This window comes from Nanorana parkeri, unplaced genomic scaffold (genome assembly GCF_000935625.1).
Source record: "Nanorana parkeri isolate BGI_ZX_2015 unplaced genomic scaffold, ASM93562v1 scaffold1242, whole genome shotgun sequence".
NCBI classification, from domain to species: domain Eukaryota; kingdom Metazoa; phylum Chordata; class Amphibia; order Anura; family Dicroglossidae; genus Nanorana; species Nanorana parkeri.
Window position 1 is genome coordinate 401,397 of NW_017307510.1, and position 13,555 is coordinate 414,951.

Sequence of the window (13,555 nt, forward strand, 5' to 3'; positions counted from 1 at the left end):
GAGGGAGGGGGCGGGTACAGCTGGCTCTGCCTGTAGATAGGCAGAGCCAGCTGTCAGTCACGCAGCTGGGCGGATCCAGACATAATTGTCGGGATCCGCTTCAGCGTCTTAGTATACCGCGGTATACTGAGCCTGGGGTGACGGTAGGACGCTAGTTTGTGTCCTCCCGTTACCCTATGGAGAACTATGGGGGAAAAGCCCTAACCCCATAGTTCTCCTTTAAAGACCGGACTGTCAGCCGAAAATCTGGGTCTGAACGTGCGAATTGTGGCCGTCAGCGACTAGTCAATGTTAGGGCAGAACGGGGGAGGGGCAAGACTGGTACAAGACAACAGAAGGGCAACAGTGCCGTGTCAGATTCCTCGCATCACCTTTCATCATCTCGTGGAGTCACGAGGCGGCCCAACCAAGTACTGATGGGGTGCTCATAATAATCTGGCCACTCAGTGTACATATCACTGGGCACAACATTAAAGACCCCCCTCTCAGCAGTGATACCCAGAGGCCGGAATACAGCAATATGCTTACCTGCTCCCAGGAGACAATCGCTTGACGTTCAGCAGGAGGAATGGCCTCAAACTTCACTTCCGTCACTCCGGGAGACGACTCTACAAAATACGATCACATAAAGATTGAAGATCAATCACTATTTCCTATAGTCCGGGATGTGATCGGCGGGAGCAGCAGCATTATATCTGAAGGACATTAGCAGACCACTATGTGAACGTGCCTGGAGCTGCTCATCAAAGCTGTGCCCGGACCCATGCTGGATGCATCTATCCTGCGTTCTGGGACAATCATCTATCCCAAGCCACGTGTACATGGACTGCCACTGACAGATGCCACCTCTGTCTATTTAGCCGATGTGACCCCGTCTTTTATATTTTACCCAAAAAATGGGTACTGATAAATATTTGATAACATAATGTAGGGAAAACTGTTTTTTTTTTCTTCAAATGTTCGGTACTTTTGTCATTATATAGTAAAAAATAAAAAAACCCCAGTGGTGATTAAAGGAGAATTATGAGGCGAGTGAGTTACACTCAGCCTCATAATCTGAGCCGACCTGTGACAATGAGACTGTAGGCGAGCTGCAGCTTGCGGTATACGGAGCTTTGGGTGACGGGAGGACGCTAGTTTGTGTTCTCCCGTGACCCTTAGGAGAACTATGGGGGAAAACCCTAACCCCACAGTTCTCCTTTAAATACCACCAAAAGAGAGCTCTGTGAGGGGAATTTATCAAAACTGGAGCAGTCAAAATCTGGAGCAGCTGTGCCTATCAACCAATCAGCTTCTCTCTTTAATTTTCAAATCTTAACTGCACAAACTGAAGAGAGAAGCTGATTGGTTGCCATGCACAGCTGCTCCAGATTTTGTCTGCTCCAGTTTTGATAAATTCCCCTCTATCTGTCCCCAAAACATGATATAAAATTCATTTCAGTACAGCGTGACATTACTGAATAAATGTCAAAGTACCTCAGCGCTGCACACTGAAAAATGGCTGGGCCAGGAAGGGGGTGTAACACCCTGGTCAGCAAGTGGTTAATTAATAATACAATTTGTAGTTTCTCACCTAATATCTTGCTGATGCCCAACGTGATTTTCTCTATGTGAGAAGCCATCGTGGTCTCAGTGTTGTTTGCTCAGGACAACATGACATCACCTACAGAAGAACACAGGATTCGTGTCAGGATACAGTTCAGAAGCCCCCCAGTAATCACTCATCTCTCACATGGACTTCTTGCAGCCATGAAAGTTGGGGAACCCCCAACCCAAGGGAGCCCTTGGTACGCGATCCGGGCCAGTCACAATCAGGCAGCGGCCAATAAACAGGCAGGTTAGACGGCCGCTTCCTCCTCGCTAGGACCCCGGGAGGCCCCCGCGAGCGGCCGTCTAATCTGCCTGTTTAGAGGTCACCGCCGCTGCCTGATTGTGACCGGCCCAACTACAGAGGCGATCCGCGACGTTCTGGTCCCCCGTGAGAGCCGTACAAGCCCTCCCCCCGGGAGCTGCACAGACCCCCCCCCCAAGCCATACAGACCCCCTGCCTGAGAGCCGCACAGCCCTCCCCCATGAGAGATGCATGGATGAGAGACCCCAGGGATGCAGCCCCCCTCCCTGCAAAACAGGTAAGCAGGAGAGGGGGCAATGTTTTATTCATTTTTATTAGTAGTTCTGTGTGTGTGTGTGTTATGTGGGTGTTTTAATAAGTGCGTGTATGTGTTTTATTGAGTGTATAAGTGCCCATTCATACTGTGCGCTTTAACGCGCGATTTCCGCCGCACGATATCGCAAGAAGTCGCCATACAATGCTTTTCAATGGAGCTGTTTTAATGTACAGCTTCATGTCGCCCGTCGCTCGTGTAGGACCCTTTTTCCCGCGAATTTCGCGTGATTTTTTTGCATGCAGCCCGACGGTGAAGGTCGCGCGATCGCCATTAGAAAGTCGCGCTATCCCGGCAGCGCGGAAATCCGCCCAGGCGAGTGTCGCTCAGCGTGAATGGGGCCTTAATGTTTGAATATGCGGCTTTCTCTATTTTGCCTAAGGCAGTGATGTTGAACGTTCCTTAAACCCGAGCGCCCAAACTGCAATACTAAACTTATTTTCAGCGCTGGCACTTTGAGATAGATAAATTGATTTTGCGTCGCAGTTTGGGCACTCGGGTTCGAAAAGGTTCGCCATCACTGGTCTAAATACATAATCCCATCCTTGGCGTCGGGAAGTCTGCGCAGGTGTTAATCACCGGCACCACGTGGCTTGGTGTCAAATGTTACAGAACAAGTCCAGTTGAATGTGACGGACTACTACTAGCTGTATAGCCAAAACTACATTTTAGTTTTAGATAGAACAGAGACGGGTTAAAACCCTGCTAGCCTGTGTCGCTGAGGAAATTTCCCTTCACTTCCTGTCCCAAAGATTCAACAGGAAGTTAGAGGAAATCTCCAGAACAGAGTGTAGAAAAAAACTTGTCCTCTCTAGCATTTTAGGTATCCCTCCTCAGTGGCAAAGGTCATCAGTACAAACAGAGGGGTGGATCTCCCCAATGAAGACTTAGAGAACAATAAAAACTTGGCAGAGGGTCTAATCCTTCCCCACTCTATCCAAAACTAACAAAAAAAGAATTGCCGAGAGATTTGCCCTGACGTGAACCCAGTAGGGGGGCTTAAAATGTCTGTAAATAGTAACAATGAGTTCCTTATTTGCTCTCTTTTGGCCGGTTACATACAGTGGGGTATTACAGGGTATGGCACATGCCCTGGGTCGCACTTGAAGGGGGGGGCGCTCCGTGGGTCGGCGAACCACGGGGACAGCTGACTTTTTGTGTTTTCCTCACCCCTCTTTCATACACATCTCTCCGCCCAGCTACCAGAGCGTCCCAGGTTGCTAAGAGCCAGGCGGGGAGATGTGTATATGGGCAGGATGGCGGCCAGAGCGTCCCAGGTTGCTAAGAGCCAGGCGGGGAGATGTGTATATGGGCAGGATGGCGGCCAGAGCGTCCCAGGTTGCTAAGAGCCAGGCGGGGAGATGTGTATATGGGCAGGATGGCGGCCAGAGCGTCCCAGGTTGCTAAGAGCCAGGCGGGGAGATGTGTATATGGGCAGGATGGCGGCCAGAGCGTCCCAGGTTGCTAAGAGCCAGGCGGGGAGATGTGTATATGGGCAGGATGGCGGCCAGAGCGTCCCAGGTTGCTAAGAGCCAGGCGGGGAGATGTGTATATGGGCAGGATGGCGGCCAGAGCGTCCCAGGTTGCTAAGAGCCAGGCGGGGAGATGTGTATATGGGCAGGACGGCGGACAGAGCGTCCCAGGTTGCCAACAACTGGGTAGGGAGGTGTGTAAGGGCCAATGTCTCCCTGCCCAGCTCTTAGCAACCAGGGACAATCTGGCCGGCGTCCCGCCCAGCTCTTGGCAACCAGTGACATCACTGGTTGCTAGGCGCTGGGCGGGACATCATGGGCACAATAAGTTGTAGATACGCCTCTGGTTACATATACCATTTAAAGCATTTTGTTATATCTGTTCACAAAGTGCAAAACAAATACCTGTTGATCCTGCCAGAAATCCAGCCGGCTGATAACTTCCTGTGCTGTCCATTTGGGCTACACTGAACTTCTGAGCAGTGTTATCACCCCGCCCATTGAGCGTTGTCACCCTAGGACAGGAAGTGTGTTACTGGCAGGGTCACCATTAAACAAAAAGGAAAACTATGGCAGCCAGCACATCTAAGGACAGGAAAGCATCAATATATTACATTTGTGTTCCTGGCTTCTGATAAGCTTCAGCACCTCCCACTTCTGCTGCCTGAAATATGTGACCATCAGAGCTGCAGGTTTGCATGCACTAGTACTGTCTACCTTGCAGCTCCTCACCTATTATTCCAACCCATGTCCTCTGACTGATGCCTGATCTCTGTGTGCTACTTAACCCTCCCTAGCGCCAAACAGGTTCATTTGACACCCCCATCCCAGAACCAAAGGATGGTGACAACCCCTCCCTGCACCCCTATTCCCCTCCCTGCACCCCTATTCCCCTCTCCCCATTCATCACCCCAGTTCTGCTCCTCAGCACCTTTGCCGTAACCAGGATACACAACCCTGCCCGCGCTGCATGGCGGGAAGCGTCCCCTCCCCGCGTTGCATGCTGGGAATTGCAGTCAAGGCGTTTTTCTCGACAAGCGGAGAGCCAGCCATGCGAACTACTATCCCACAATGCACTGCAACTTCAGGCTATACGTCACCAACGTCAGGTTCGTCTGCTGACTGAGGGACAGGACAAAGAACCAATGGGAGAGAAGGCGAGGGTGAGCGCTGACCAATGAGTTGAAAGGAAATGGAGACGGGTGGGATCCAGGGACGGTTGTTGGGGCGGTCGGGGCTGGCGGGTGTTTGAAGATGGCGGAGGCTGGAAGGGGAGAAGCTTCGGTGTATTGGAGTCAGGACAGTATCCTTGTCGGGGGTCTCTGTACCCACCGTGTGATATATTTCTGGGTGGAGGGGTGTGTGGGCTCTGTCACTGCTGTCTGGGTGGGGGCCAGAGACCTGTGTGCAGCAGTATACCCTGTGACACTGTACATGGGAAGGTGGAGTAGATGTGTCATGTCAGAGATTGGGCTGACAGCATTCCTCGTAACACTGGTGCTGGGTAAGAGGAGTGTGTCATCATGGGGGCATGGTACATGGGGCCCATTGGGGGGGCTGGAAGGTATGTGCCACTATGAGGGCCTGGTTCATGGGGCCCATTGGGGGGGCTGAGAAGGGGTGTGTCACTATGGGGACATGGTACATGGAGCCCATTGGGGAGGCTGAGAAGGGATGTGTCACTATGGGGGCCTGGTACATGGAGCCCATTTGGGAGGCTGAGAAGGGATGTGTCACTATGGGGGCCTGGTACATGGAGCCCATTGGGGGCTGAGAAGGTATGTGTCACTATGGCGACATGGTACATGGAGCCCATTGGGGGCTGAGAAGGTATGTGTCACTATGGCGACATGGCACATGGAGCCAATTGGGCCTGATAAGGGATGTGTCACTATGCGGACATGGTACATGGAGCCCATTGGGGGCTGAGAAGGGATGTGTCACTATGGGGACATGGTACATGGAGCCCATTGGGCCTGATAAGGGATGTGTCACTATGGGGACATGGTACATGGAGCCCATTGGGGCTGAGAAGGGATGTGTCACTATGGGGACATGGTACATGGAGCCCATTGGGGCTGAGAAGGGATGTGTCACTATGGGGACATGGTACATGGAGCCCATTGGGGCTGAGAAGGGATGTGTCACTATGGGGACATGGTACATGGAGCCCATTGGGGCTGAGAAGGGATGTGTCACTATGGGGACATGGTACATGGAGCCCATTGGGGCTGAGAAGGGATGTCACTATGGGGGCATGGTATATGGGGCCCATTGGGGGGCTGAGAAGGGATGTGTCACTTTGGGGGCATGGTACATGGAACCCATTGGTGGCTGGAAGGGATGTGTCACTATGGGGACATGGTACATGGGGGCTGGGAGGCATGTGTCACACAGGGCCAGGCTGAGATCCTTTCCGCGTACAAGGGTTCCTTAACGTCCTGTCCAGATTCTGATGAGGACCAACACATGGCCTATGTACCAGGTATGCTTTGTGGTCTTTGGATGCTTTTAAACTTTTATTTTTTTATGTTATGTGAATAAAACATCCGTGTACACACGTGACGAGTGACAGACACGCCTCGAATGCCAATACGTTTTACATAGTATTACATGTGGTACCCATGTTCTTATACATGGATGCCACACTGCATGTTTACTAAAAGATTTTGTGGTCATACACTTCATCCACAGGGTCATTGCTGCAAGAAATGGTGAACTTAGCTGAACTTCAAGTAGTACTAAACTAAGGATGCACCAATATCGGTTTTCCGGTATCAAGTACTGATAATTTTTTTTTGCGGTATACTGAGACGCCGCAGCTGAAGCGGATCCCGACAATTGTGCCGGGATCCTCCCAGCTGCGTAACTGACAGCTGGCTCTGCCAATCTAGAGGCAGAGCCAGCTGTACCCGCCCCCGTACATTCCGCCAGTCAGCGCTGGCGGATCGGAGGGGGGAATCCAGCCCCTCCCCTGTCACGGCAGAGAGCCGTGACAGGATCGAGAGGTGAGCGAACGCCGGTATGTGTTCGCTCACTTCCCGATCTACCGAGCCGACCTGTGACAGTCTCATTGTCACAGGTCGGCTAGAACTATGAGGTGAGTGTAAAAAAGGCAAAGGAGCCACCCTACCACAGGATATAAGGCCCAGTGCTCAGGGGACCAGCTGATTCTGCAGGAAGAAAAACTTTTAAATATTAAGAAGCGGCATCCATTTTAAGTGATTTTTATTCTGAATGTGAAATAACCTAAAAGCCTTTTGTCTTTGATATCCCGTTCAGGCAGAAATAAAATACACAAATAATTCAGCTCTGTATTCATGAATACATAATCACATTTAGGTACTTAAACTGTTTGCCGTGATATAAATATCTATTTAATTTAGTATGGGCTTCTTCTGGTCCCTGTACAGCAGAGCACCTACTGGGAAAGGGAGAAGCAGCACATGGAGACAGTCCATGCACTACAGGTCCTCAGGTCCACCTTTTTCTCTCCAGCAAGGAGAACAGTGAGCCGCACAAGTCATGACATCACCGAAACTTGCTTCAAATCTCCTGAGACCAGCAGTGAGGCCCGCAGTGCCTCAGGTGATCTCTCGCTGTAGGTTCCGTGGACTGCTATGGGAACATGTTCTTATATTGCATGTTACAGGTCATGTTTGCCTTGTAACAATAATGATCTTAACTCCTTCATGACTGAGGCCTTTTTTTCATTTTTTGCACCCATGTTATATTCCACATTTTAGGCCTGAAAATTACTTAAAACCCCCAAACATTATATATTTTCTGAATGCCAAGACCCTATACAATATAATGGTGGTAGTTGCAAATTTTTATGTTGCGCAATATTAGCGCAACTCCTTATTAAACCCCAAAATTTAGTGATAAATTTAATTAAATGCCCCAAAACACAACAAAATACCCATTTTTTAAATGACATATAAAAGATGAGGTTACAACGAGTAAAACGATACCCAACATGCCCAGTTTACAAATTGCGTGCTTCCATGAAACGGCGAAAAACTGCAGTACCCCAAAAAGTCAATAGAAGACGCTTTAAAAGCCCCCACAGGTCATCAATTTAGAGATACCCCAAAATACTGGCCCTAGAATTATTGCTCTCACTCCGGCGTGCGCGGCGATACCCAACATGTGTAGCGCGTTCGTCGTTTTCATGCGTAGGCGCACCCGACGCGTGTTTACGTGGCGACGCGCGTGCTCGCGGGGGCGGGGTACTTTTAAAATTTTTTTTTATTATTATTAGATTTATTTTATTTCATTTTAATTTTAAAAACTGTTTTTTTGTTTTTTTTTACTTTACTTTGACTGCTATCACATGGGGGGGCTTGCAAGCCCCCCCATGTAATAGCAGATGGTGGTGACAGGTCCTCTTTAAGGTGATGCTGGGGGTCCAAAAGACCCTCAGTGTCACCTTTACACTGGAAATAAGCTATTGAAGTGCAGATCGCACTTCAATAGCTTATAGCTGGGCTGCAGGAGCCCAGAACTGACAGCCCAGGGACCGGAAGTGATGCAATCTGCATTGCTCTCGGTCCCATAGAACGGGGAGGGGATCGATGACGGGAAGTTCGTCGACCTCCTCCCCAGCTCCCCACGGACACCAAGGACGCCGGTCCCGGGCCCGTAGGAGGGGCAACGGAGCCCGGGAAGCACGGCGGCGGTGTTCGGCGGGGGTGTGGGGGCGGCCCCTTCTTCGGGACACAGAAGCGATCTGGCGACAGGTAAAGCCGACAGTCGGCTCTACAAGTTTAAACAGAGTCCCGGCGGCAAAAGTCTGGGCACAAACCCTTGCAGTAAATCCCCCCTGCACAGCAAGTGTAAGAGCATGTTTGGTCTAGTGAGGGAGGACCTCATCCTCTAAGCTGGCATGCTCTTAGCCTGGTCCCTGGAGCCTCTCTCCTCCTCCCCTGCAGTGGTCTTGGGTCCCTGATGCCTCCTACATGGAAGTATTTCTCACAGTTCATGTCTTATTCTGTTCAGACTGGTAGAAAACTGTGTTGGGTTTTATCTCGGCAGCGGTGATAGGTTCAATGTTCTTTATTGACACCAGGCGAGCAGGTTTTGTTTTCCTTGTTTTGTGTCAATAAAGTACATTTATTGTAAGAAATGTACAGCCGGGTGCGTGTTGCATGTCACACAATATAGAAGCAAGATGTGGCCGGGTATGAGACACTGGGATGTTTGATGCTATGCTTGTCGCTCTGCCTAGGACTCTGCACTGAAGGTAACCTCAGACCGGCTTCCAAGTTTAAGAATAGAAAACCCGAAGAAAGAAAGTCAGGAGCCGCAGCTCCCATACCAGAGGCTACAATGGACTTGATACCGGACTGGACACAGCACAGAGATATGCAGGTAATGTGCAGCTAGTTACTTTAGCCCCCCCTTGCACCAAACCCTCCCCATCCTTCCTCTCCACATAGTAGGTATTACTTGATTTACCTTTTTGCCCTGCTGTGTAAACTAGTAGAAGTATGTCCGGTTACATAAGTAGGGACCGAACGTTCTGTGCTGTGTAGCCACTGGGGAACAGGATGTGGTGGGGGAAGGTCCGCTGGTTGGCGGCTACCAATCCATTCCCATGCTGCATTTTCGCTAATACAGGTAGTGCTAATGTAACAATGTCTGTGCTGCTTCATTTCTCCAATCATCTTCCAGGCCAGCAACCGAAGTAGGCTTGCTGTCCTGGAAGATTCATAGAAATCCCGTTATCGGTGAGTATATAACGGAACAATTCTCCAATCATCTTCCAGCCCCGCAACCTGATTTTTTTTTTTATGCCTAGGACACTTCTGCAGGGAGTCTGACACCCCTGGGTTCTGTTTTATCTGTTGCCCCGGCTACTAAACTAACCAGAAAGCGCCGCAGCAGTTGTAATTCCAAGTTGCCTGCAGGATATCTAGAATCCCTGTGTGAATTGTGTTTGAAGAAACTGTTAGAAATTATTTTAGGACCGAGATGGTGGAAACCATGCGGTGCTTTAAGGAGGTCGTTTCTGACCTATTGCCGGTTCCTCCCAATCCATGGGGGGGGGGATCCAGATATGCCAGGACCTTGGGGTTTGCATTTTCGCTAATACAAGCTGTGCTAATGTAACCATGTCCGTGCTGCTTGATTTCGAGAGTATTAGAGGGCATTCATTTTCTTGAGACTGGTCCAGCTAGCGAACAAAACCCAGGCAGAGGTGACTGTACTCCACAGGAAGTGCTGGGATTTCACTGTCTGAACTTTAACACTTTTTTCAACTTTGTTATCAGAAGGGGGCTAACAAGTCCCTACGTGATAGCATTGGGAGGTGACAGGTTATCGTTATTGAGACATCAGGGGTTTATCAGACCGCTGATGTCTTTCCTTACTACAATTTCAGGCGATCAAGCGCAGGATTCTGCCCCGGCTTCTGACAGCTCACAGTGCTTCCTGCTTCATTGCTTATAGAGGCGATTGGGGAATAGCGATAACCTGGTCCGCTCCTGCTCTCCATCCTGAGTGCATTTGCAATGGTCCTAGGTCCCCCCCGAGGTGTGTGAGGGAGCCTGGACACTACAGTGGGGTGTGTGTCACAGATGGGGGACAAGTGATCGGACTGATCACGTGTACATTGAAGTCTTCCGCCTGCTGAAGTGCGATACCAAGATGACCTTGCTATAACCACTTAAAGGAGAACTCTGAGGTGAGTGCTTTTCACTCACCTCATAGTTCTAGCCGACCTGTGACAATGAGACTGTCACAGGAGACAGCAAAGTGTGTGCAGGGCTGGGTAATTGTCAGTCAGACTATCACAGCTCTATAAGCTGGCCTAGACAGGAAAGGGATATAACATTTTGGTGCTGAGGTGGTTAAAAAGCTTTGTAGCTCAGAACTTGTGAATAAAGCTGAACTCGGGCACAAAAAAAAGGAATTTGAATATATTCCTCAGCAGCCACAAGGCATATAAAACTACTTTGTGTGCACCAAATACATTTGCAAACCCAAGGAACTTTACTCCTATCTTTGAAACGACAACAAACACACCTTTAGAAATGTTTAGTGCTCAGTCACACTACATGCAGTGCGTTTTGGCCAGAACGCACTGCCTCGTATTGCGGGCCGGCTCACTTTTTAGTGGGGCAGGAGGGGGCGTGGCGGGCCATTCAAGTGAATGGCGCCGTAGCCACGCCCCTCACACAGAACCGGACCGCAGGCACAATGTGCCTTTTAGATCCCGTGCGGCGGATCGCATTGCGGGCGGATCACTTGAATGCCACGCCCCCTCCTGCCCCACTAAAAAGTGAGCCGGCCACAATACGAGGCAGTGCGTTCTGGCCAAAATCGGGCCGGAACGCACTGCATCTAGTGTGACTGAGCCCTTAGTGATATCAATCTACAATCGCATACTTCTAGATCATTGCCGGCTTTGTATTCTTTGCATACTTTATTTTTCTTTTCTTCCCTAGTCTTCTGGCAGTGGCCATGTTTACTAAGGGCAGATTACTAGATCTCCTATTACTTCCTGATTTCTGGCACATGTGACTAGGACATGTGACCATGCACATCATCACAGGGGAGGAAAATGGTGTTCCCTGAGATCTCATGAGATTTTCCAGCAATGCTCTGCTGAGGTAACCTTCCCAGTGTGCATTGCTTTGGCATTCTGAAGTCATTTTGCCCTTTCACAGCAGGAAGTGAATGCTCTGCAAGTGTAATTACTTCACGATCGCAGCATTTTACACCTGACGTGTCTGTTATTACCAGGGCTTGAAAAATTTGATGGTGTCTCACCAGTCAGTCAAAAATGTCAGCAGTCAGCATGACCGGACTATAGCCTTGCAATTTATGTTAACATTTTTTAGGGGACAGATAGAGATTTCTTTTGGAGGTATATAATCACCACGGGGGGAAGGGAGGGGGGGGGGATGTTGTTTTTTTTTTTACTATGTAATGAAAAAAGTACCATAAATGTAAAAAAAATAAAAAATTCTTACCCATATTTTTAGTAAAACATAAAAGTCGGGATCACGTCGGGTAAATAGACACCAAACATGTCAAGCCTCAAAATTGCGTGCTCCCCCAAAATCACAAACGCCCATAGGCGATGATTAAAACGCTTTTACTGCTCATCAGTTTAGTGTTATCAGTGATTAATGTCTCTAAAATTATTGCTCTCACTCGTTTGCGGTGATATTTAACATGTGCGGCACAATAGGCGCAATCGTCGTTTTTGCACGTAGGAGCACCCGACGCATATGTGTATGTGGGGGGGCGGGGACTTAAACAAAATGTTTTTTCTTTTGTAGTTTTTTTAATGCTTTTATTTTTTTTCATAATTCTTTGATTTTTGTATTACTTTTTTGTCTTTTTTTACACAGCTTTATTGCTATTACATAGGGGGCTAAGAAGCCCCCTATATAATAGCCAATTTACATGACGGGTCCTCTTTATGGAGACCTAAAGACCCCTAATGTCACCTAGGGACCCCCAGAGATGCTGATGAAGCAGAGATCGGCTTCATCAGCTTCTGTAGCGGAGAGTGACACTGAATGCAGGAAGTGATGTAATATACATCACTTCCTGCATTCGGGGACTGAGAGGAGATCAAAGGGAGACCGTATACTGAGCTCCCTTTGATCTCCTGTCACAGGTCCCGGCGGCATCGGGCACAGCGGATCTCGGGACCGGCAACGGCAGTGACAGCTGCTAATACAAGCGATCGAGCGTCTCTAGAGACGCCCGATCGCTTGAATGTAAAGCTCCGGGCCGGGAAGCTGCTCGTCGGGCTCCACTGTCCTCTTGTCGCGGACGAGTGGATTATTCAAGCCCTGGGTATTACTAATCATCATTCATAGAGGGATGCATTGGTAGAATTAGATTTTTGAGTGTAAAGGTCCGCTTTAATAAGCTGGCAATTATCTATATGTGTTTGCAGATTGTCACTATTAAACATTTCTAAAGGTGACTCAGTTGTCATTTTTTATGATTAGTGTAGAGTTCCCCCTGAAGGTGGTGGTTGGGGGGGACACACTTTAAATGGCTCTGTGGACATGACATAGAACGTATCTCTTTCAATTGACATTTTAATATCTGTTTCTGAGTTGATATTTCAGTTGTTTGTCTTCCTGTGTGTGCTGACACCACTGATACATGTAATTGGGAATGATTGCCTTTCCTCCCCGCCTTTTATGTCCCGGCTTTTGGTGGCCTGCAGTCTTTGTTCTCGCTAACTGTCTATCTTTATGGAATCATCTCTCTTTAGGGGGCTCGCGGAGAAGCTGGCTCGAGAAGCGCCTCTTTAAAGGATTTGTGCCCAGAAGACAAGAGGCGAATAGCAAATCTAATCAAAGAGCTGGCAAGGTGAGACTTTCCTCCTTCTCCTGATTTTCACGGCTTGGGGAGAATTTTCATAGCTTTCCAGAGTTTTAGGATTCACATGTGTGCGGAAAGATGATTTATTGTCCTCAGACTGAGAATGGGGACGTTGTTCACAAATGCATGTGAGGTTTTATTATTACAGATGTAGCAGGATGCCACCAGCACACCGGATAGAAGCCAAAGCCAATGCCCTTTATTGACGCATAGATGGCGAGGTTTTGGGGCCACACAGGGTCCCTTCATCAGGTTTAGGAAGGAAATACTGAGCCTGATGAAGGGACTCTGCATGGCCCCGACATGTTGCCATGTATGTGACAATATGCATCAATAAAGGACGTTTGCTTTAACCACCTGCTGTCCGGCCGTTTTAATTAAACGGCCGGACAGCGGCTTCTTGAGAGCGGGTGGGCGTTTTTAGAGCGGGAATTCAGCCTGCACTGTAAACAGCCAGTGGTAACTGTTTTACATACAAGCGTTCGGGCGTCTGTGGAGATGCCCGATCGCTTGTAATAAGCGTGCGGGTGAGCGCCTCCCGCCGCAGCCGCTGCTGTCGAT

General features: G+C 49.1%; 2 protein-coding genes across 2 annotated transcripts in view; one reads left to right on the forward strand and one right to left on the reverse strand.

Annotated features, from left to right (window-relative positions):
• The window catches only part of TPGS2 (tubulin polyglutamylase complex subunit 2), an 18,216-nt gene extending 13,618 nt beyond the window's left edge, over nt 1-4,598 (reverse strand). The window contains exons 1-4 of the mRNA XM_018568780.1: nt 4,574-4,598; nt 3,917-3,924; nt 1,574-1,637; nt 529-608 (exon numbers count right to left, since the gene is read on the reverse strand). Of these exons, the coding sequence (XP_018424282.1) occupies nt 529-608; nt 1,574-1,637; nt 3,917-3,922 (150 nt within the window). The 5' untranslated portion in view covers nt 3,923-3,924; nt 4,574-4,598. The remainder of the gene's footprint in view (nt 1-528; nt 609-1,573; nt 1,638-3,916; nt 3,925-4,573) is intronic.
• A 1,400-nt stretch (nt 4,599-5,998) lies between these two features.
• The window catches only part of KIAA1328 (KIAA1328 ortholog), a gene marked incomplete at its 3' end in the record, with an annotated part of 110,210 nt that continues 102,653 nt past the window's right edge, over nt 5,999-13,555 (forward strand). The window contains exons 1-3 of the mRNA XM_018568776.1: nt 5,999-6,122; nt 8,868-9,010; nt 12,885-12,982. Of these exons, the coding sequence (XP_018424278.1) occupies nt 5,999-6,122; nt 8,868-9,010; nt 12,885-12,982 (365 nt within the window). The remainder of the gene's footprint in view (nt 6,123-8,867; nt 9,011-12,884; nt 12,983-13,555) is intronic.